Source organism: Notolabrus celidotus, chromosome 5 (genome assembly GCF_009762535.1).
Source record: "Notolabrus celidotus isolate fNotCel1 chromosome 5, fNotCel1.pri, whole genome shotgun sequence".
NCBI classification, from domain to species: Eukaryota; Metazoa; Chordata; class Actinopteri; order Labriformes; family Labridae; genus Notolabrus; species Notolabrus celidotus.
In genome coordinates this window covers 13685906-13708069 of record NC_048276.1, presented here as the reverse complement: position 1 = coordinate 13708069, position 22164 = coordinate 13685906, and the positions used below count along the sequence as shown (strand labels likewise).

General features: G+C 39.8%; 2 protein-coding genes across 2 annotated transcripts; one reads left to right on the top strand and one right to left on the bottom strand.

Annotated features, from left to right (window-relative positions):
* On the top strand, positions 1 to 15584 carry slc12a9 (solute carrier family 12 member 9). Its single transcript, XM_034684445.1, is given in 15 exon segments — positions 1 to 270; positions 2965 to 3202; positions 3353 to 3487; positions 6586 to 6723; positions 6858 to 7160; positions 7296 to 7403; positions 8326 to 8437; positions 8524 to 8681; positions 8765 to 8847; positions 8932 to 9056; positions 9536 to 9728; positions 9818 to 9992; positions 13268 to 13414; positions 13502 to 14084; positions 14086 to 15584. Coding segments are annotated over 14 exon segments (2712 nt in total). The 5' UTR covers positions 1 to 270; positions 2965 to 2997; the 3' UTR covers positions 14333 to 15584.
* Positions 15345 to 22164, bottom strand: hsd20b2 (hydroxysteroid (20-beta) dehydrogenase 2). Its single transcript, XM_034684446.1, has 11 exons — positions 22012 to 22164; positions 21239 to 21285; positions 20989 to 21064; positions 20791 to 20901; positions 19380 to 19447; positions 19238 to 19282; positions 18577 to 18611; positions 18394 to 18475; positions 18175 to 18240; positions 16832 to 16981; positions 15345 to 16742 (listed from the first exon to the last, which is right to left on the bottom strand). The coding sequence occupies exons 1-11, from the start codon at positions 22148 to 22150 to the stop codon at positions 16638 to 16640; spliced, it is 924 nt and encodes a 307-aa protein (XP_034540337.1). The 5' UTR covers positions 22151 to 22164; the 3' UTR covers positions 15345 to 16637.

The following is a 22164-nucleotide window of genomic DNA, read 5'->3' as shown; positions in this document are numbered from 1 at the left end:
CACTTTAGAACAAATAACAGGGCGACGAGGCGTGCCATGGCTGCAGTGTTGTTATTGGGCAGCACGTTATCCACAGCATCCAACTCTCGGGACAGCTCAACCCTGTCCACCGGCCTGCTGCGATCCAATTACCCCGTCATCTGCGCATCCGACCCGGGACATCTCCTCTGAAAGACTCTCTGCTGAGGCACGCAGAGACAGCAGCCAGGGTTTACGCAAAAACACAAGGAGCAGGAAGTGGGTACAACTGTCTGGAGCAGGTTCGACGGGGTAAGTTTGTCTGTTCTCGGTGTTTCTGCAGGGACATGAAACATCTCTGGGTGTGTCTTTTTTATATCCTGGATGTTGCTTTTTGAATGACACACTGCATGAGCACTTTTAACAGGTTTTATGATAGCCAGGCGAGCTGCTCTGCGGCCACTTCCTGACACACAGCCTCTAAACGTAAACACACATCCACACAGGATCATGCAGCCGGAAATGTGGCGCATCATTTGTTACAATTTTGACCTCTGGAAAGATGCGAAGTTTCACTGCCGCAGTTACTCCACCCTATGCTACGTAAATGTGACGGTAACAGTGACTTATTTTGGTAACAGACTTGTTTTTAAAGTACGGTCCGCGGACCAGGAGAGGGCCACTCCATAAAGTATCAGGCGGTCTGATTTAACATCACTAACATCTGTTTAATGCATCACTAACAGCCTCCTGCAGAGCATGACCCTGAGGCTGAATGACACCTTTTTGGAGGGGTAAAAGAGAAACTGAGTAGTAAGCATTAAAAGTGTGACTTCCCTTGAAATAGCAGTCAGCTCTTCTTATTCTGAGAAGTTAGAGAAATAATAAAGCTATGTAACTCAGCAAACATAGATGCTGGGCAACTACATTGCAAACAGCATGTTCATTAAAAAAAAACAGTGTCACAATGACTAAGTCAGTTGTGCATTGAAGTGTTTAAGTTAGCTTACTTTACTTCAATAAAAATGTTCTTTAGTAAAACTTTAATAATATCTGTCAAATTAATTATCATTACCTGTAACATGAAGCTTCAAATAGCTTCAACAATCCAAAATCTCTGACAATATCAGTTCAATAGCTATGTTATACAGCAACACAAATCCTGAGCAGCTCTTACCAGGCAGTTTGTAAGGTTACTGCTTTAAAATGACTTTTAATTTTGATGAAATATCAAGATATGAACTGTCTCACATTGTTGATTAAAACTTTTTGCACCTTGTTCAACATTATATGAATACAAGACAAAAATAAGGTACTGGGTGCGAACCATACAGTAACTAGGAGCTTATGTCCGTCATGTGCAATCATGCTTTGTTGTGTAAAATGTTCCAGTTGGAGATCATGTGATTTCTGTAGCTGATCTAAAGCGGCTCTTGAAACAGCCTCTTCGGAGGAATGGCAAAGGTGAACCACGGTACCTGTGAGACAGAAACCAGACAAGATGCCAGAGCACAGAGAGCTGAGATGTTTGGTGTTGGTTGAGCTGGGTGTAAAAGCAGACAAGCTGCTGTGAATCAGCTGACTGCAAATACCAGCGTGAGGTGTGAGCAGAAGCTTTCATTAAGAAGAGACACAAACTTCAATCACAGTGGTTCTCTGTTGTTGGGTGTTTCACTGATATTACCCTTCTAGTTAAGAGACTCAAAGAACTGTGTAATATAAACAAAACTAAAAAGAGGAAGTGTCCCATATTGTAGCATCAGGTGACTGTGTGGCACCTGCTTGCTCTATTTCAAACTTGTGCTGAGAAAGGGAATCAGATTTGGAAAAAATGGCTGCACAAATTTATTGATCTCAACTGAAGCTATGTTCAATACTTCAATCTGCTTCAAAAGATCTCTTTACAGCAATCAGTATGTTTACCTGAGGCTGGTGTCATTCACACTGCAGCGCAGCACATGTGCTCCAGTGCACATGATGCTCTCCAAAGGGGCCTGGAAAGGTTAAAGACATGAGAACTAATAGATACAGAAGGCATGTGCTTGATACAAAGCATTTAATATGTTTGGTATGATACAGAAAACAATACATGTTCTATAGAAGCAGATGCTGTAACTTGTATTAAACCTCCTGTTATGTTCTTTTCTCTGGAACAGCAATAATGTTCCTGGGTCAATTTGACCCGGGGCATATTCAATTATCCAAAAGTGTCAGAACCCCAAAAAAATCCCAATACACATTTTTTTAAATCTAATTTTTAACTCCATTACTAACCATTTAAATCAAGATTTAGTCCATTGGTGTTCTTTAATTCTCACAGATCATGGTTCAATGAGGATAACTCACTTATTTTCCATTTAAATTAATGTTAAAACTTTTTTTTAATGTACATTGGAAAGCCCTTAATATAAATAGAATAGTTTTAAATTACATACATTTTTGGTTATTTTATTTTACATTTTGAATTTATTTTTTATTTTTTATGAAGTGAAGCTGATAAATTAACATGACACCTCTTCTGTCACATGCTGCCCATATTTTTACGCTGCATTTAGCTGGTTTGGAAGGCATATATTCCCTAAAATCGACTTTAAAAAGGGTCAATTTGACCCGCAACCTAACAAGAGGGTTAAATACAACTGATAGAATATTCTGGCAAAATGCCATCATTAAGTTTTCTCTCTTTGCCCTCGATTTAAGAGAAAATGTTGAAAAAAGAACAAAATGGAGGAAAGCTTGAATAAAGGCAGACTTTATTTTAACCATAACCTTGCAGTCTCTCTTGTAATATGCAAAACATGTCAGGTAGAATTAAGTTTGCATCAAGGTTAATTATGGGAATTGCTGTGGGACTAAAGTGTACAAAGTGAATTACTTTCTTTACAAGGCTTGCATAAAAACATTGGCTCTTGTGCAGTTATTAACTCTTGCACGTTTGACTTTTCACCGCTCTGCAGGAATACTCATTCTGTTTTTGTATTTCTTTCTTTTCTGTTGTATTTTCAGTGTCCCTGGGAAAGCTGACTCTTCCCAACAACCATGTTGAACGAGCGCACCCCTCTGATCTCCTCAGGGGTTTGTGGTCTGAATGTGGCCGCTGCAGCATGCGGCGCAAAGACAGACACCAGCCCTGACTCTGGCTCTGACACACCCACTAAAGACCCCCGACAACTGGACACATTTTTTGGTGTGATGGTGCCAACCATCCTCTCCATGTTCAGCATTATTCTGTTTCTGAGAATGGGTGAGCCATGCATGAATGAAAAGATTAGAAAACCAAAAAGCTGATTTGGTTTGCAGACAGTGTGTGTTTGTATGTTGGAGAATAAATGAGTCATTGTGTTGGTATAGTTGTGACTAATGTAGACGTGATCTCTCTCTCTCTCTCTCGCAGGGTTTGTGGTGGGTCATGCGGGGCTGCTACAAGGACTTTTAATGGTGTTTGTAGCCTACACCATTATATCTCTTACAATACTGTCCATCTGTGCTATTTCCACCAATGGGGCTGTACAGGGTGGTGGAGCCTACTGTATCCTTTCTCAAATTTTCAAAATGTTTTTCAGTGTTATTTGATCCTGCCTAGAGATGTTACAACATAATTTTCTCTTTTTTGTTAGAAGTCTGGATGCCTAGACTTGAGTATTTGCTGATATTTAGAGCCCCTTTGGTACCAGAACGATTAAGGAGATGAACATTATGTTGGAAAAAATGATTGCTGATATTTTGCTAACCTGACTGATAATATACTATTTTGAATGGGGTTAACAGATCATTATACTGGTATGAAACGGTTCCATCCATCCATCCATCCATCTGATCATCCAGCCATCCATTTTCTTTCATGGAGTCTACGGCCTTTCATTGAGAGTCTGCAACTTTGTTTTGGTATCATCCGTGGCTGCTTGTCTTTTACACTGCGGGTAAAGAGACGAGCAAGAGTTGTCAACTGATCACAACCTAGTGGCAAGTTAGATCAGGTGACTGAGGAAGCCCAAACATGCAGTTAAAGGAAGCTTGTAGTGCCTTCTCATGACATCTTCAACTCCCATCCCAGGAGGATCTTGGGCACCCTGAGGTTCTGAACAAAGTAATTGAATGGGCTGTTTTCAAAGCCTTTCCTGTGTAAGTGTGCTGGACTACTGACAAGAAGGCTGCAGATGCCTGGCACCCAAGAACCCATCTATGGATTCTGACACTGAAGGTCGTCTTCAGGCTGAGGAAGGAGGCCTTTCAGGCTTGGTTAACCCAAGGTGAACCAGCAGACAGGTACCTAATGTCTTGGAGGACCAGGGCTTCTGTGGTTGTGGAAGCCGCAGTCACTCCTTGGGAAGGAATTTTGGTTGGCCTAAATGAACACCTGGCAAACTATCAGATGAGTCAGATGAGGAATGCAGATGTTAAGGTAAATTGCTGGCCTGGACTGGCGATATTGATTGACAGTGGAATGCACACTTTAAGGAACTCCTGAACCTGCCTAACACATGATCTGATGTGGAGGCAGAGTAGAGTTGTAAGAGAAGCTCAGGTATCTAAGAAGCTCTTCAATGTGGCTTGAAGGTCCAGGACACTGCTGCTGTAACAGAAGTTGGGATGATAGCTCCCATTTTTCAGGAGTGGAATCACAGGGTGTGCTCCAACCATGGTGGTATCACTACTCAACCTCACAGGAAAGTTTCCTCTAGGGTGCTGGAAAGTGGGCTTCTGCCAATCATTAAACCTCAGATCCAGAGGAAATAATGCTGATGTAGTCTTGGCTGAGGACAAAGTCTTTATGCCTGCTTGCATGAGTCATTCAGTTCCTGTATGACCAAATGAGAGCTACAGTGCTGCTCAAAAGTTTGTGAACCCACAACGTTGGTTAGATTTTTTGTAAAAAAATACTAAAATAACCTTTTAAATGTTAAGTTATACCCCAATCCACAATACTGACATTCCAAATAATGGACTCAAACAAAAGAAATAGTTAAATTGTCATTCTTTATTTAACACAAGTGGTTGATTTAAGAAAAACTCAGATATCATGGGTGCAAAAGTATGTGAACCCCTTCAGTTAATAGGATATTGCACCTCCTTTCGCAGAGATAACCTCAACCAAACGATTTCTGTAGTGACTTATCAGTCTCTCACATCTACTTTGGGGGATTTTTGCCCACTCTTCCTTGCAGAACGCAGCCAGTTGAGAGAGGTTGGATGGGCATCTGGCATGAACTGCCCGCTTCAGGTCCCGCCACAGCATTTCAATGGGATTTAGGTCAGGACTTTGACTGGGCCAATCCAGAACACGAATCTTCTTCTTTTTCAGCCATTCCTTGGTTGTCTTGCTGGAATGCTTTGGATCATTATCATGTTGCATGATCCATCTTCTGCCAAGCTTTAACTTCAAAACTGATGGCTTCAGGTTCTGTTCCAGGATGTTACAATATTCCTCAGAATTCATGATTCCCTGGACTATGTGGAGTTGTCCAGGTCCTGAGGATGAAAAGCAAGCCCAGATCTTAACATTCCCACCACCATGTTTCACTGTTGGGAGAAGGTTCTTTTGGTGGTATGCAGTGTTGACTTTTCGCCAAACATGGCGGTTTTAGTTGTGACCAAACAGTTCAATTTTGGACTCATCTGTCCATAGAATGGACTTCCAAAAAGCTTCAGGTTTCTCCAGGTGCTCTCTGGCAAAGTTGAGACGGGCAGCTTTGTTCTTTTTTGTGAGCAGAGGCTTCTTCCTAGCAACCCTTCCATGAAAGCCATGTTGATTGAGTTTTCTTCTTATTGTGGAAGCATGCACATGTGTCCCAGATGCAGCAAGAGAGGTCTGCAAATCCCTAGATGTTATGTTTGGGTTGGCTTTTACCTGAATTATCATTTTTCTTGTGGCTCTTGCTGATATTTTAGAAGGTCGTCCACTTCTAGGTAGGGTTGTAGTCTTTTTCAGTGCTCTCCATTTGTAGATGATCTGCCTCACGGTGGAACGATGAAGCTCAAATTTTTTTGAGATGACTTTATAGCTTTCCCCAGACAAATGTGCTGTCACTACCCTCTTCCTGAGGTCCTCTGAGATCTCTCTTCCTCTCGGCATGATTGACCTGTATGGGTTCACCTGGTAAGACTAAAGTGACCTGGTATTTCTTCCCTAAACATCTCTCACTTTATTGGTCCATTTCAGTGGTTAATTTAGCCACCAATTTGTCCCACCTGATTCTACTTAACTGCTTGTTTTAAGCAATGCAGCTCAGGGTTCACTAACTTTTGCACCTACATCAGTTGATAAAAAACTCTTTTTAATTTACTCTTGACTACACAATTGTTTTAAAAAAAAAAAAGTATATTGAATTGATAAACCTATACCTGCTATATCATATAAAAAATAACGGTTCTGATTAAATAAGGAAATCAGGTTGAAATAATAGAAAATTCCAAAATGTTCAAGAGGTTCACAAACTTTTGAGCAGCACTGTATGTCCACATGTTGGCCCAGAATTAAACACATTCACTGTGGGCATTGGCGTCTGCTAAGACTACATCTTGTCACCCATTCTACTTGTGGGAGTCATGACGAGAATCTGAAGATCTAGTGGAGTGCGTAGTTCCAAACTGTTTGTTGAAACATCTTCCTTAACTTAATTAAAACAGACATGATAAGTCGCTCTTTGGGCCCAGAGTTTGGAGGAAGCATTGGTTTGATGTTCTTCCTCGCCAAAGTATGCGCATGTGGAGAGTACGTTCTTGGACTTGTTGAGGCCATCCTTGACATATTTGGAACAAATCCTGGTAAGTTTCATTTTTTGTTGTTGTATCCCGTATCTATTTTTATGGAACACATTCCTTTTTTGAAGATCCCCAGTTTGATAATATGACAATAATAGTAATAACGGTACATTTTCTTGTGTTTTCCTCTGTTATAGACACACACCTAGCTGAGGGGTTCCGATTGCTCCCTCATGGTTACTGGTACAAAGTGCTCTACTCATCAGTAGTCCTTCTGCTGTGTCTGATTGTGTGTCTTGTGGGCGCCCACATCTATTCCCGCACTGCCTTCGTCATCCTGCTGATTGTCACGGCATCCTTGCTGGCCATCTTCATCAGTTCTGTGGCAGTCAAACCTTTTGATTTCATTATAACCCATCAAGGACCTGGCAACGAGACCATCCAGTTTAATGCCAGCTACACGGGCTTCAGCTCCACCACTATAAGAAACAACCTGGACTGTGAGTGTTGGCTCACCATATGGTGGTTGTTAATGAGGAAATGAAACTGACTTTTTTAGAAAAAGCTACTTGACAAGTTTTAATGTAGCGGTGTCCATTACAGCCTCTGCTTATGTTCCCTTTTTCTGCTTGCAGCTGGTTATTCGTTGGACTACAGCACCAACACTACCATGTCTTTTTCCACCGTGTTTGCTGTCTTTTTTACCAGCTGCACTGGGATCATGGCTGGAGCCAACATGTCAGGTAAAAAAAAATTGTCTGTAGTAAAAAGTAATAAGCAACACCAGATTATCTTTATTTCTGTAATCATTCAGTTGTCTCCACTAACATAGCTAGTGTCCCTTCTTGACTGTAAATAGTCTTTTGCAACTACAACAAATATTCTCTTGGTTTCCTCCTTTGCCTGCTGCTATATGCCATTGCAGACCGGCTATTTTGTATATGTGTATCATCCGATTATCATATTGTTATTGAAAGAAGAGTCTGTTGACAGTTGCATTGATGTCATATGTGACTTGAGGTTCCAACTTGATCAGTGTAGACACAGTAGTGGAGCCAGGGGGTGGCCATGGCCACCTCTGAAAACTGATTGGCCACCCCTGTGGCCACCCTGAAATTCTTAAACATGATTGGCTATTTGCCATGTCAGAGGCATTACTTATATTGAAATCAGCTAGTGTGTTGTTGTGCTTCAACAAGCTGCAGAGACAGTTGTTTCTTTGCATTTGAATTCTATTTTTGTTCATGCTTTGACTTTGGACAATCATCTTCATTTGAGTCCGTAAAGAGTTCAGCTCAGCAGATTTAAATGTTGATACTCTGTTGAGTTACATTTTTAATTTTAATGTTAGAAATCCATAAAAATGTAACATTTTTAAAATTATTTCATAAAATAAGTTAAAGTAGATGTGATTATTGGAGGTAACCCTCTTAGGTTTGGGGTAAGCTCCTAATGTTTTCAACGCCTGGCCACCCCTTAAACAGTCAGTGCCCCAGTTTGGCCACCCAAGTCAAAGCTGTCTGACTGAAGACATGAAGCTAAATTATGCCTGTAGTGAAAAGTCCCTTATGCTGCTGTACTGTATCTTAGCACACATAGAATGTCTCTTGTCTAATCAAATTGCTTAGTCAGTACTAATGTGTTTCCTGCCATATATCTGTGAAGGGGAGCTGAAGAATCCAAGTATTGCCATCCCTAAAGGCACCGTCACTGCTGTCTTTTACACATTCTTGGTCTATGTCCTTCTCCTCCTCATGGTCAGCGCCACCTGTAACAGGTATGACGATGTTCATAATAGTGTTGTATGACCCTACTAGAAAAACACAGATCCAACATAAACCAAAACTGTTCTGTTTCCTTCAGGACACTGTTGATTCAGGATTATGGATTCCTGCAGAAAATAAACATCTGGCCGCCGTTCGTCACGACTGGGATTTACTGCGCTTCTCTGTCAGCTGCAATGTGCTCTTTGATAGGAGCGTCACGTATCCTCCATGCGCTCGCTGTGGATCATCTCTTTGGTAAACCAGAAATTTTTTACTAAAGGTTAGAGGTTACTTCACATGAAGGGATGTGTCCTAAGAGACTTTTGTTCTCCATTCAGGTTTGCCATTAGCTCCAGCTACCATCACGTCAAACTCCGGGAACCCATGGGTGGCAGTACTGTATACATGGGGTCTAGCTCAGGTGAGCAGATTTTCTGCAGACTACCATCATATATGATTAAGAGAGGTGTCCTGAGGTTTTGTTTGTGGTGCTTTTGTGTTTCAGTGTGTAGTGTTTGCAGGCGAGCTCAACTCTGTAGCAGCTTTGGTGACAGTTTTTTACCTGCTCGCCTATGCTGCTGTTGACCTGGCCTGTTTGGCTCTGGAGTGGGCATCTGCACCAAATTTCAGGTAACAAGAAGGATCATTTTAAAAGAAACATGATCAGTTATCTGTACACATTTGTATAAGTGGCATACTGGCATTTCAAAGTACCAGAATGCCTGATTTAATAGTCTGTAAACTAATCAGACGGATGAAGTAACATTTCAGGATGAAATTGTGACGAGAAAACTGAGTAGAAATCATAACAGTTGCCAGCTATTTTCTCATATTTCAATCGCCGAGTGTAGTCATGTGTTCTGGCTTAGGATGTAAGAAAAAATGCCCAGAAAAGCTTAAAAAGTGTGGTAGCTTAAGGTATTTTCTTTCAGTGTGTGTAGGCTCAAAATGTGGAATTTAACAGCAAAATGTCAGCTTTCTTTTTAACATCATGTTGGTTAACAACCTCATTTCCATCACTCTGACATACAGTACAACTGTTATATTCTCAGACAGTTAAAGTAATACCTATTTCCCCCTCTACATTTTTTTGTCTCTCATTTTAACAGACCAACCTTCCAGTTCTTCTCTTGGCACACCTGTCTGCTGGGCATCCTGAGCTGCTTGGTGATGATGTTTGTCATTAACCCCGTATATTCCTCGGGCAGCATCGTCCTCCTGCTACTGCTGCTTCTTTTCCTCCACTACAGATCGCCCACCAGCAGCTGGGGCTACATCAGCCAAGCTCTGATTTTTCATCAGGTACCGCTGTCTCCTGTAAACAAATCCATACACAGAAAACTAAGCACGGGCAACAGTATGGCTATAGTCATGTCTTCCTCTTTGTTCAGGTGCGTAAGTATCTGTTGATGCTGGATGTGAGGAAAGACCATGTGAAGTTCTGGAGGCCTCAGGTGCTGTTAATGGTGGCCAACCCTCGCTCTTCCTGCCAGCTCATCCTGTTTGTCAACCAGCTGAAAAAGGGAGGACTGTTTGTGTTGGGCCACGTGCAGCTGGGAGATCTAGGTAATTCTCTGTGGATGGTCTGTAATGGCCATCTGCAGCTTACAGTATTGAATTATTCTTATCTTTTAGCCACTTCACCCCAGTGTTAGTACCACCACTGCTTGTTTTATCCTGATAGACTAAGGCGGTTGAGTCACAGATACTACAGAAAAATGTAGAATTTGAATTTAAAATGAGCATATATTTTTCATAAAATAATACAAATGTTCAGTTACATGTCATTGTATATTTTTATTTGATAAAGGGTTCAAAAAATTTGCAATCCAAAAATTTGAGCATCAAAATTGTAATCTTGTTTAGTCTTATTTTTCTTAAGGAATCTTAATTTATGAGGTTAATAAATAAATGGTTCTTCCTGCATAAATTTCACATTTTCTTTAGATTTGAGCTGCCATTTTTCACATGATCATGTTATCCCTGAGTAGTGTAATGAAACCCTTACACAAGTCCAGTGAGAGAAATGATATTTTACTCCTCTCACCTTAACTGCCTCCTTTAATATCCTCAAATAAAGATTTATGAATAACAGAATAAAAAGTGCAATAAGGATTAATTGTTACTACACTGAATAAATCAATAGGCCTATTTCACAAACCTTGCATAACAGCCTAACTATGTTTCACCACAACTGAGGGATTAATTATACGTATTAATGTTTTCAAGGAAAACTATTTCAATTGAATAATTAGTTTTCTTTATTCTGAGTTGACCATTTGTAGGAAATGTACACACCATCTGGGACTTCTGGCAGTGGAAAGTTTTCCTCATATCTAGAATAATCTGAATAATCCCTACTAATAAGTCTTTCAAAATTTAAAATATAATACACAAATCAACCAATGCACTTTCAACCTGTGCTGGAGCTCATCATATTATATAGGTGTCTTTTGCTGGTTGTTTGCAGTAACTCCAGGCTGTACTGTACTTCTTACATTTCATGATACACCAAAGAGCAATATAGTAAAATGACCAGTAGTTTTGGAGCATCTGTTCTGCCCCTATGCATGTTCACACTGCAGGCAAAAGTGGCCCAAATCCAATTTTTGGGGGGTCAAGTGACCCGGTCAGATTTTTTAGAGGCAGTGTGAACACTCAAATCTGGCCCAAATCAGATGTTTTCAAATCAGATTTAGACCTCTTCCATATGTGGTCCTGAATCAGATACAGATCTGATTTTTTTTTTCACGTCACTTTATAGCGACACGTCACAATTCTGCATGGCGGTAGCCTTGCAAAAATGGAGGATAGCAACAATGGAGCAAGTCAATGGAGGGACAGCGAGGTCTTGGACCTTGTAAAAAAATGTTTCTTTATACTTGACCTCCTCTGCACCTGGTCATTCATTCATTCTCCGGCTCCCACTGCACAAAAACTTTGTAACAAAGGCGAAAATGCTGACTTCCTCCATGTTTACGTTTGTGAAACAGCTGCATGTGACGTCATTGTTACTGTTCTTTTGCGCATGCCGGGCAACTGGTACCGCAAACAGTTCACACTGGAATCGGATACAGGTCACATTATAGATGGTAATGTGAACAGGCAAACAAAAAATCGAATCTGAGCAAAAAAATCGGAATTGAGCATTAAGCCTTGCAGTGTGAACGTAGCCTTTCTCTCCTTGAGGACAGGGGAGCACAGTGGGCTGTGTTCAAATATCAATAGAATTTAGCTCCCTAAGATCTTTAGCGACAATCTTCAGAGCGAAATAGTTGCTTCAAACTGAAATTCTTTGAAAAGCATAAAATGATTTGTGGTGAAACTCAGGATCAGACATTGTGTTTCAACAGTAGTGAGGTTTGTGAAATAGGTCAACAACTATGTAATCAATTAATTCAGTCTGAAACAGGGGTTGATGAAACAATAGTAATCTTATTGTAGTGATTCAGTGCGTACTTTATAAGTCCTTCAGTATACCACCGAGGGTAAGGAGAGTGTAGTTAAGGTGAAAGAGGCGTTAAACAGTTTTCACTTAAATTTTGAGCTAAAAGTACAGAGACCTAAACGAGGATCAGAAGATCATGTGAATAATGGCAGTTAGAAAGTAGACTGTGTTGGTAGCACCATCAATTTATTCATTAAATTAGCAAGCTATGGGTTATTTTTTGTCTTTTCTTTACATAAAGTAAGAAATTTAGGGGCGCTGGTGGCCTAGCGTTCTAAGCACCCCACATACAGAGGCCACAGTCCTCGTCGCAGGGGTCGATGGTTCGATTTCCGGCTGGTCGACCATTTCCTCTATGTCTTCCCCCACTCTCTACTCCCCACATTTCTTGTCGCTCTTCAGCTGTCCTATAAAATAAAGGCAAAAAGGCCAAAAATATAACCAAAAATTGCTGCATAGAAAACACCTTAATGGTTCACCCCTGTAGCTAACATGGTAAAGCGTGGTTCCTTAGTCTTAATATCTTTGCTGGCATCTGTTCAAGCCAAAAATCTGACCCCTGCCTCCCCCACATCTCCTATTTCCCAAAGGGAAATATAATAATACTAATACTAATACTAATAATAACAACAACAACAACAACAACAATATTGAAAAAGAAAATAAATCACACAAAATAATAAATGAGTAATGTGATAATGTTAATATCATTCAGTTGCATAAACAAGATGAGCAGGAAATATAAAACCAGTTTGCATACCACAGATGTTACAATCCAGTTCTGGTTGAGCTACCTGAAGTCCACTTGCGCCCTCATGGAAAGCTGCCTCTGGGACTTTCACTTTCCATCTGCTGCCTCCCCTGCATTATTAATAAGAGAGTAAGTTTTCATTGAAGCAGGGAACCTGAGAGTTTGTACCAGACACGTGTCTAGCCCCACGTTTATTCACTACCAAACTTGAAAAAAATACAAAGAGTAAGACACACAAAGACGCTGAGAGATTCTTTCATTCTGTCACTAACTCAGTCTTTCTTTATGCCACCTGGTGTTCATTAGGAACATTGCAATGTTTGCAAGCAATGAACTATGATCACATACCTGCAGCTCTTGGTGCAACTTATAGATTCTGCTTAAGTCGAAGATTTTAAATGTTATTGCAGAACCAGCGCTTTTAATATTGATACTACTTGTGTTCTTTGATTTTGAAAGGGATTTTCAGTGTTTTCTTACACTTTGATCTCTGCTTTTATCTAAACACTTCTTTCTTCAGAGGTAACTTGCCTCCTTTCAGTGATGAAATATTTCCAGTTGATGAAATGAAGCCTGGCATTGAATAACTGTATTTATTCACATCTTGACACTTCATTAATTTCTGTTTCTTCTTTATTTCAGACACCTTGCCGACAGACCCAGTCCAGCAGCAGTACAACTTCTGGTTGAGCCTGGTTGATAAACTGGATGTGAAAGCCTTTGTTGACCTCTCACTGTCCCCCTCTGTCAGACAGGGGACACAGCATCTGCTGCGAATCACAGGCCTAGGTAAGTCCTGATGTCTCTTCACATCCAGCATATATATAAATGCTACTTTTTCTGCACATTGTGACCAACTTTTTTTTATTCCAAAAGGTGGCATGAAGCCCAACACCCTGATATTGGGTTTCTATGACAGCTGCACTCCAGACGACTACTTCCTGCAAGACACAGCGTTCTGTAACTCTTCCATGGGACTAGGGGGTGAGGGCGAGTATAATTTCGGGGTAGACCTGCCTTCACTGCAGGCCCACTTCCCCCCGGTCCGACATGTTGAGAGCCCACGCTCGATGTCACCTGAGGAATATGTAGGGATCATCTCTGATGCCTTAAAAATGGGAAAGAACGCCTGCCTTGCCCGCTATTTCTTCCAGTTGGAGGGAGAGGATAGAGAAAGTAAGGTGGATGGCTCTGAGCGGACTATAGATGTGTGGCCTCTCAACCTGCTCCAGCCCGGCAGTCGTGATTACGAGGATGTGTGTAGTCTCTTCCTGCTTCAGATGGCCTGTGTGCTCAACATGTCCAGCAAGTGGCGCGGTGCCAGAATGAGAATCTTTCTGAACGTGGAGACCGAGTCCAATGACCAGGGTTGGGTGGTAAACGAAGAGGCGTTCAGAGAGCTGCTGAAGAAGCTGCGGATCAGGGCGTCCATAAAGATCGTGCCATGGGACACTGTGGTGCAGCACCAAATTCAGCCAACCGGAGAAACCAAAACACACTCTGTCCGAGGACTTCCTGTCTGCAGTGAACTGCATGCTGCTGGAGCACAGCTCACAAGCTGCTGTTCGCTTCCTGTATTTGCCTCGGCCTCCTGCTCACCGCGGCCACGCACAGCAGTATTTGGCTCAGTTGGAAGCAGTCACCAATAATCTAGGGCCAACGCTGCTGATTCATGGCGTCACCCCAGTCACATACACAGGACTGTGAGCATGAGCAGTCACCACTTGTTGTCATGTTCTGTCACTTGATAATGTATATGCAGCTGCATCTTATCTTTCGGCTCATTTTAGCACAAGTACAAACTCTAGTTTCATGTCAAATTAACACGTAACTTAATGAATGGATGCTTGGGTATATGTATGTATGTATGAAGCTCAGAAAAGACCAGAGTTGAATGCTGTTTGAACAAAACACCACTTGAAACCACTTCATTGCATTCAAAGAGGATATTTGCCGATCTTCTTTTACTTGAACTGCTAAGTGATTGAGTCTAATAATGGTGCGATGCCATTGTTTGTGTGCCTGATTTGTGTTGACATAATCTTGTGTTGTCATTACCTTAGGACTGTCGTTTTACACATGACAGAAAATAAATGTGTCAAAGACTCTTCAGAGTAAAATGTCACGGGTTGTTTTGAGCTTTACAGATAATCTAAGACATTAAAAACATAGATTTGTCTATTTATAATTGCAGGGATGAAAAGATGAACTTGTAGTGTTGATGGTATCAGTTCACCATGGTGAAAACTTCTGTCCTGGATCAGTTTATAAAATAATGTAGTGTCACTGCATAATCATTGTTGTTTTAAAGCCCTATGTATTTGTCTTTTTGTTTTATACTGGTGTTCTCACATTGTTGCTGGTGTCTGGACCAATGATGCAAAGACAATTTGTTACTGAGTTGACTCAAGTACTGCTTTTTATTTTCAAAGCACTTTCTGCAAACACATTTCTTCTTCTGTTACATGTGAAGGGTTCACAAATCTTCACCATCTTAACAGTTTTGTTTATTTGACCTCAAAATAATGAACAGCGTTTTCTGCTGTTGTATGTGCTAACTTACATTAAACATTCAGTATTTGTGCTTAATCTCACAGAAAGTCAAGAATACACAGAATAAGAGTGTACTAATGCCTAAACTGTTACTTGTTTCCTATTCCACCTCAGTCCGGATGTGGACCAATGATGATTCAGACCAAATTAAGAATGAAACCAGAGCTAGTTTACAATTAATTTAATGTACCAAAATATGTCACTGCATTCTTGTCATGTTTCCTTTTATAGCGTTACAACAATCACTTGGACCGCTCAGTAGTTGCTGAAAAAGCCATCTGCACATTTTGGCATGTCCCACCTTGAGCTGTATTTAATGGTCAATGAGAAAGCCTTAAAGGACTGACATTTGTTAATGATGGTCTTCACTGTAGATGTACATAATAAACAGCTGTTTGTCAATGGAGTTAATATGTGTACTGTGTGTATTGTCAACTTTGTAACTTGTATTTTAAATTAATTTATTCTTCAATTTGTCCTTCAAACACAGAAAACCTGCATGTAAAACTTTAAGGTTGCAGTTCAGGTTGTGTCTCTCATGTCACTGAGGATGTTTGATATGTTTGACCTCAAGCAATAGGTTGTTTGCAATAACGTCATGCCAGTGACGTGTGGAATTCAAATGGGGGTCAGGAAGTAAATTTCAGAATGGACGCAACCGAGGAAAGTCTGTACTGTGCTGCTCTAGATACCGTAATAAGACACAATCCAGAAAGACAAAATTCTGGATTGTGTCGGAAGAGATCCTCGTCTCATGAGGACTTCCGATTTTTTAACTGACCCGAGCTTTATTAGCCATTGACATCACTAACTACCTCGTCCTCCTGACTTCATTTTACATCACCGAGCAAATTAAGGCATTCAAAAGCCTCGAGGCTCACAATTTTCTTGAGTGGTTGGGTCCACAACGTGGGTATCAAGGTGCTCAACAACGATTGTCGTTAGGTTTTCGCCAGGGTGTGTATTTTTTAATTAATTTCCATATGAATTGTCCTCCTAGCCTCGATGCTATCAACACTAACGTTTGTTTACTTAACCCCGACCTTTTGGACACAATAAACACTTGTCGACTTCTCTCTGTTTTATCCGTTAGGGAAACCATAAAAAAAGCAAACCGTAGGCATTTTTCTTGTGTTTATGTGTCTGCGCCGGTCCGCGCAGTACGCTGCAAATCACTTCCTGACCCCCATCTGCATTTCACGCCACTGCCACACAATGAAAATAACGTCATGTGCAAACAACCTATTTCTGAGAATCCATCAATGCAAAACACCTCAACTCACTCACTGTAACCATTTCATGAAGTAAGAAGTGAGACATTGGCTTACAGTGAATGTAAACGATTATGGTGCCACTGTTCAGCTCTAAAAAAGTCAATTTGTGTTGGTCATCTTTTTGCATTTACAGATCTTCATCTTCTTTGTGGGAAAGGTCACACGACTCCCCCTCCTTTAGCTTTTTAGTTTGACATTTTGTCGTTAATTTTCGTGAGGTTGTGTTGCTTTCTGACGAGGGATGATGACATACGAAGCCAGTCGGGCAGGAGTACTCTGAGGACCGTGCTCTGTGGGATGATGTGAAAGAGAAGCAGAGATGTTAAAATATTACAGGCCGAATCTTGGGTAAGTGGTGGTAGTCTCTCAGCCCTCTGACCTGCAGCGCGTGGGACAGACAGCCGTTGGTGTAAGTGGAGTGACCCACGGTGTTCAACGCCTCCCAGGCGAAATCTGGAGCGCTCTTCACAAAGCAGCTGTTCTTCACTCTCTTTGTCATGTTGGTGGACACCATGAAGGGGGCCACACACTGAGAAAACATTGACTGGGGTCAAACAGGTTGAACTTTCCTCTACTTTACACCATGCATGTTTAAGTGACTCTTAATGGTGCCTTTCCATTTGAGTAAAAACACCAAAAATGAAAAACATTAAGCCTGTTACAGTGTGTCTAAAAGAGGAACATAAACCGAGTCAGTGAGAGCAGCAAGAGGGCAAAGGTTCATTTTATGTGCTTCATATTTGTTCAACGAGTTAATCACACTGTTCAAATTAGCTTTTGCCTGGATACACAGCAACTTCAAATGAAGCCTCTTATTTTTTAACTGAATCAAAAGCTAAAATAATTTAGAAAATTCAGATTGATGAGGGTTTATCTCAAGTCATTACATGTAATCATCTTAATTGGTTGTGTTTAACAACTGGTTACACTAATGTGGACAAGATAAAAATCTGTACTCTCAGTACTCTCAGATTATCACATTCCTCTTCAATTGAAGGCCTCGACATGCCACCCTGGAAACTTGGCATCAAGGTTAAGCTCAGTTTCACTTTAACAAGGCTCTATCTGTACTACAAATGATTCACTCTAGAGAGGATTTGTTTAGAAAATACAAAAACACCCTAACATTGATATTCATGTATAATAATGTATAATGTGTTGTATTTAACTCTCCTGTTATGATCGTTTCATAGGGACAGCAGTAATGTTCCCGGGTCAACTTGACTCGGGTCACAATTACTCAAAAATGTCAGAACCCAAAAATCCCAATAAACGTTTTTTAATCTCATTATTTACTCCATTACTAACCATTTAAATCAATATTTAGTGCATTGGTGTTCTTTAATCCTCAAAGATCATGGTTCAATGAGGATAACTCACTCATTTTTTATGAAAATTCATGTTAAAAATGTTTAATGTACATTTGAAAGACCTAAATATAAATACAATAGTTTTACATGACATCGATTTATTTTATTTTTTTTACTTATTATTATTATTTTTTTTTTTTGAAGAAAAATTCATAAATTAACACCAGAACTTTAAAATGGGCCCATTTGACCCACAACATAACAGGAGGGTTAAAGTTAAGTATAAGTTAACATAACAATGACATCATACAGCCAGTTTAGGTAATATATGTATGAATTGATGGTGCTCATGTGTATAAGCCTGACAATTTTTGGTTCATTTTCAACATCAATGAAGTTTCACACCCTTTACCTGAACAGTGATTCCCTTTAAGCTGTACTCAGCGTGCAGGCACTGAGAGAAATACGCTACAAAACTCTGAAATAAAAAAGAAAGTCAAAGTCAAAATGTGCGCAGAGCAAAGAGTGTCATTACATGAATTCATCAGTAAATGCATGCTTGTGATCTGGTCAGTTTGTGTTTGAATAATTGTGTGCACATAAATAACAGAAGACATTAATGAGAAAGTACCTTAGAAGATGAATAAATAGACAATAAAGGATGTGGACGGCAGCCCACCAAAGAAGAGATATTAATGATCAGACCTTTTTCTCTAGGAGGAAGGAGAGAGAAGAAAAACATCCATAAATTTCCCCATCCATAACTATCATTACTAAATTTGCATTATTCATATTTGGCTTTTTGATAAAATACCTTTCAAGCATGTCTGGAAGGACTAGTCTGGTCATCTGTGGGGAAAATATAAAAAAAGTAGTAAAATTTTTGTGCAGTTAAAAAGACAAAACATATAAAGGTAACACAGATGTCTGATCATTTATGGCGCCTAATCGTAAGGTTAACCCTCCTGTTATGTTCTTTTCTCTGGAACAGCAATAATGTTCCTGGGTCAGTTTGACCCGGGCATATTCAATTACACAAAAGTGTCAGAACCCATAAAAATCAAAATCAGAAATCTATTTTTTAACTCCATTACTAACCATTTAAATCAAGATTTAGTCCATTGGTGTTCTTTAATCCTCAAAGATCATGGTTCAATGAGGATAACTCACTCGTTTTTCATTAAAATTCATGTTAAAACTTTGTTTTAATTTACATTGGAAAGCCCTAAATATAAGTACAATAGTTTTAAATGACAGATTTTTTTTATTTTATTACATTTTTTTATTATTATTTTTTTTTAATGAAGTGATGTTGATAAATTAACACGAGACACCTCTTCTGTCACATGCTGCCCAGATTTTTATGCCACATTTAGCTTGTTTGGAAGGCATGTATTTCCTAAAATAGACTTTAAAAAGGGTCAATTTGAACCATAACACATCAGGTGGGTTAATATACATACAGTATATCTTACCTGAGGGACAGACAGCACGTTACAGTTTATGACCTGAGTGATTTTCTAGCAACAAAAAAAAACACAGGGAGAGAATGTTCAACCTGGGAAGTACATTTAAATCATCAATCACTCAAAAATGTCAATAAGTTCCAAAGCTTACCTGTTCAGCATCTGGTACATCCAGGAAATATTCAAAATTATCAGAATAGACCATTCCTACATTGTTAACTATGTGGAGTACAAAAACACAACCAAGATCATTTGTTAATGAGAATGTATCCTGTGCCAAAACTGTTAAATCTGTTCCTACATAAACATTAGTCATCATAGAACATTTGTACCATTTCCAACAATAACATTCAGGATGATCAATGTGAAGCCACAGCCAGGGTGGGCCATGTTAGCTGAGCTTAGCATCAGGGGGAAAGGCAAGGCTTTGACAGAAGGTAACAACAATCCATGTATCAGATTCCTTTGTGTCAATCCAGGATAAAGTTAGAAGTATGGTCTTTGGTAGAGTACAGGACTGGCTGCCAACAGAACATTTACAGGGAAGTAGACCTGATCAGGTGCTGCTTTTATTTTCTACATCTGTTCAGAATGCCAATGGAACAACGCTAATATTTAGACTTCACAGTGAATGAAAATGTTAAGTGTAAAGTTAGTAGGCTGGTAAGAATATTAATATAATGGAAGCGCTACCAACCGTCAGAATTGCTTTGCCAGCTAAATTATAGCTTCATCATTAATCTCTGTTGTGTGACTCACAAGCCTGCATTTAACTATATTATTAATTTCTGTAATTAACCCTCCTGTTATGTTCGTTACTCTGGGACAGCAATAATGTTCCTGGGTCAAGTTGACATTCTCACAGATCATGGTTCAATGAGGATAACTTTTTTTCATATACATTGGAAAGCCCTAAATATAAATACAATAGTTTTACATGACATCATTTTTGTTTATTTTATTTTAAATTTTTATTTTTTTATTTTAATGAAGTGATGTTGATAAATTAACAAGACACCCCTTCAGTCACATGCTGCCCAGATTTTTATGCTGCATTTAGCTGGTTTGGAAGGCATATATTACCTAAAATAGACTTTCCAAAAGGGTCAATTTGATCTGCAACATAACAGGAGGGTTAAGAAATCTCTGTGATCTACAGATACAGAGATGACTGTGAGAGACCTTATGTGCTTCTGCTGTTATCAGAATAATCATCATGTTTATGTTAAAGGTGAAAGTTCAAGTCTGGTTCACCACCCTACTCAAAAGAGAGGACACAAACCCTACATGAACACGTTGTCTGTACGTACTAGACAATAACTTGTTTCCACAGGATAAAAATCTTGGTCCCTTGAGATAAAAACTTTTTGTCCTAAGGTCGTTATCTTGTTCTCGAAAGGTAACAACTTATTCCTACAAGATAAATATCTTGTGTGCATGATAACTTAAAGATGATAATGATACCCTCATGGGATTTCACAGGCTCTGTAATTTCTTCATTTTAAAACATCTTAAAAGCTTTATATTGCTTCACTCTGCCCTGTGTTTGGTGGTCATATTACCCAGAATTCCTATCTCCAGTCCTTGTAGTCCTTTGGCTATAGTAGGGTAGACACTGTGGCCGTCTGTGAAGTCGACTTGGATGGTGCGAGTCTTTCGTCCATACTGCTCCTCTGAAAAAGAAAGAATCATCTGAGTTATCTGCTTTAATATGTAGTTGCACATTAAAAATGCAATCACTATATTTTAATGTAACTCACCTATCTCTCTGGCAACAGTTTGAAGCTTTTCATCTGATCGGCTCACCAAAACCACATCCAGACCTCTTTGTGCCAGCTAATGGGAAAAATGTAGACAGACAAGTTTGGTGATTCTCTTTATCATTAAAAACACAATGTACTAGTGAAAGTGGACAAACTGGAGCAACAAATGAACTCTCTCCAACTGTACACTTAACATTTTGACAGTGAGAAGAAGAGTGACTGTTTAGAATGGAAGATGGAGACTCACCTCTCTTGCATAAGCTTTACCAATACCAGATGTGGCACCGGTGACAACTGTGAAGAGGAGAAAGCAAAGATATGTCATTTCGGATTACACAATAATTTCTGTATATCAAAACAAAGGTGCTTTTATATGTATAAATCAAGCCGTGACAGAAGTTTACAAACTTTTATTCTTTTTCCTAAGACAACTTCAAGGTGACCCATGGTACCAAACTGTGCTACCTTTTATACATACATTCACATATATTTTTCATTTTGCAGAAACTATTAACCCAATTTTTACTTTCAAACAGTCTGCACTGCCAAAACACTGCAATTCGAAATTCTAGATTAATGACCAAATTGAGAATCAGGTCCAAGATATCAGATAGAGGCTCAGGGGAGAGGAGGAGATGGAGGAAGACCTGGATGCCCTCTCACTCCACCAAACACAACACCTCCTGCTAGCGTTTGAGAATACTGTCCTGGTCAAAGAGCAAGCCCCTGATAACCTGGGCTCACTTTATTCTCTTCTTGGTCTGTGTTCATTGGTTGGACTCCAAACTATTTGTGTCAACAGTTGATGTGTCAAAAAAACAAACTGCAGAAGTTGATGCATTTGTAAATTTGTAAAGGATTTTTTATTCTAAGTAAGTAGACGGAAGCGCCCCTACATGAACACCTGCTTTAGACCTGCATGTTGCATTTACAAAATATCACACTAAAACACATAACTAACACAAACACATCTAAAAAGCATCTTGTAGACAAGGTGAAAGCACTTTTCTTTGACCTTACCTGCCCATTGTCCAAATTTCCTTAAATCCTCTTGCCAAAGCTGTGACAAAGCATACTCTCTGAATCCACACCAGACCCTCCAGATCAGGTAAACTGCTGTAAATCCTCCAACAATGGTAAGTGCATCAGTGAATGACATTTTGCAGCAGTGCT

What these genes read in the sequence shown, in the direction of transcription:
- hsd20b2 (XM_034684446.1), bottom strand. Translation starts at nt 22,150, where the DNA reads ATGTCATTCACTGATGCACTTACCATTGTTGGAGGATTTACAGCAGTT. An exon ending in ACTGGAGATAGGAATTCTGG is followed by an intron (nt 19,448 to 20,790) that starts GTAATATGACCA and finishes TACTCCACATAG; the next exon opens with TTAACAATGTAGGAATGGTC. An exon ending in ACGTGCTGTCTGTCCCTCAG is followed by an intron (nt 18,612 to 19,237) that starts GTAAGATATACT and finishes TTTTCCCCACAG; the next exon opens with ATGACCAGACTAGTCCTTCC.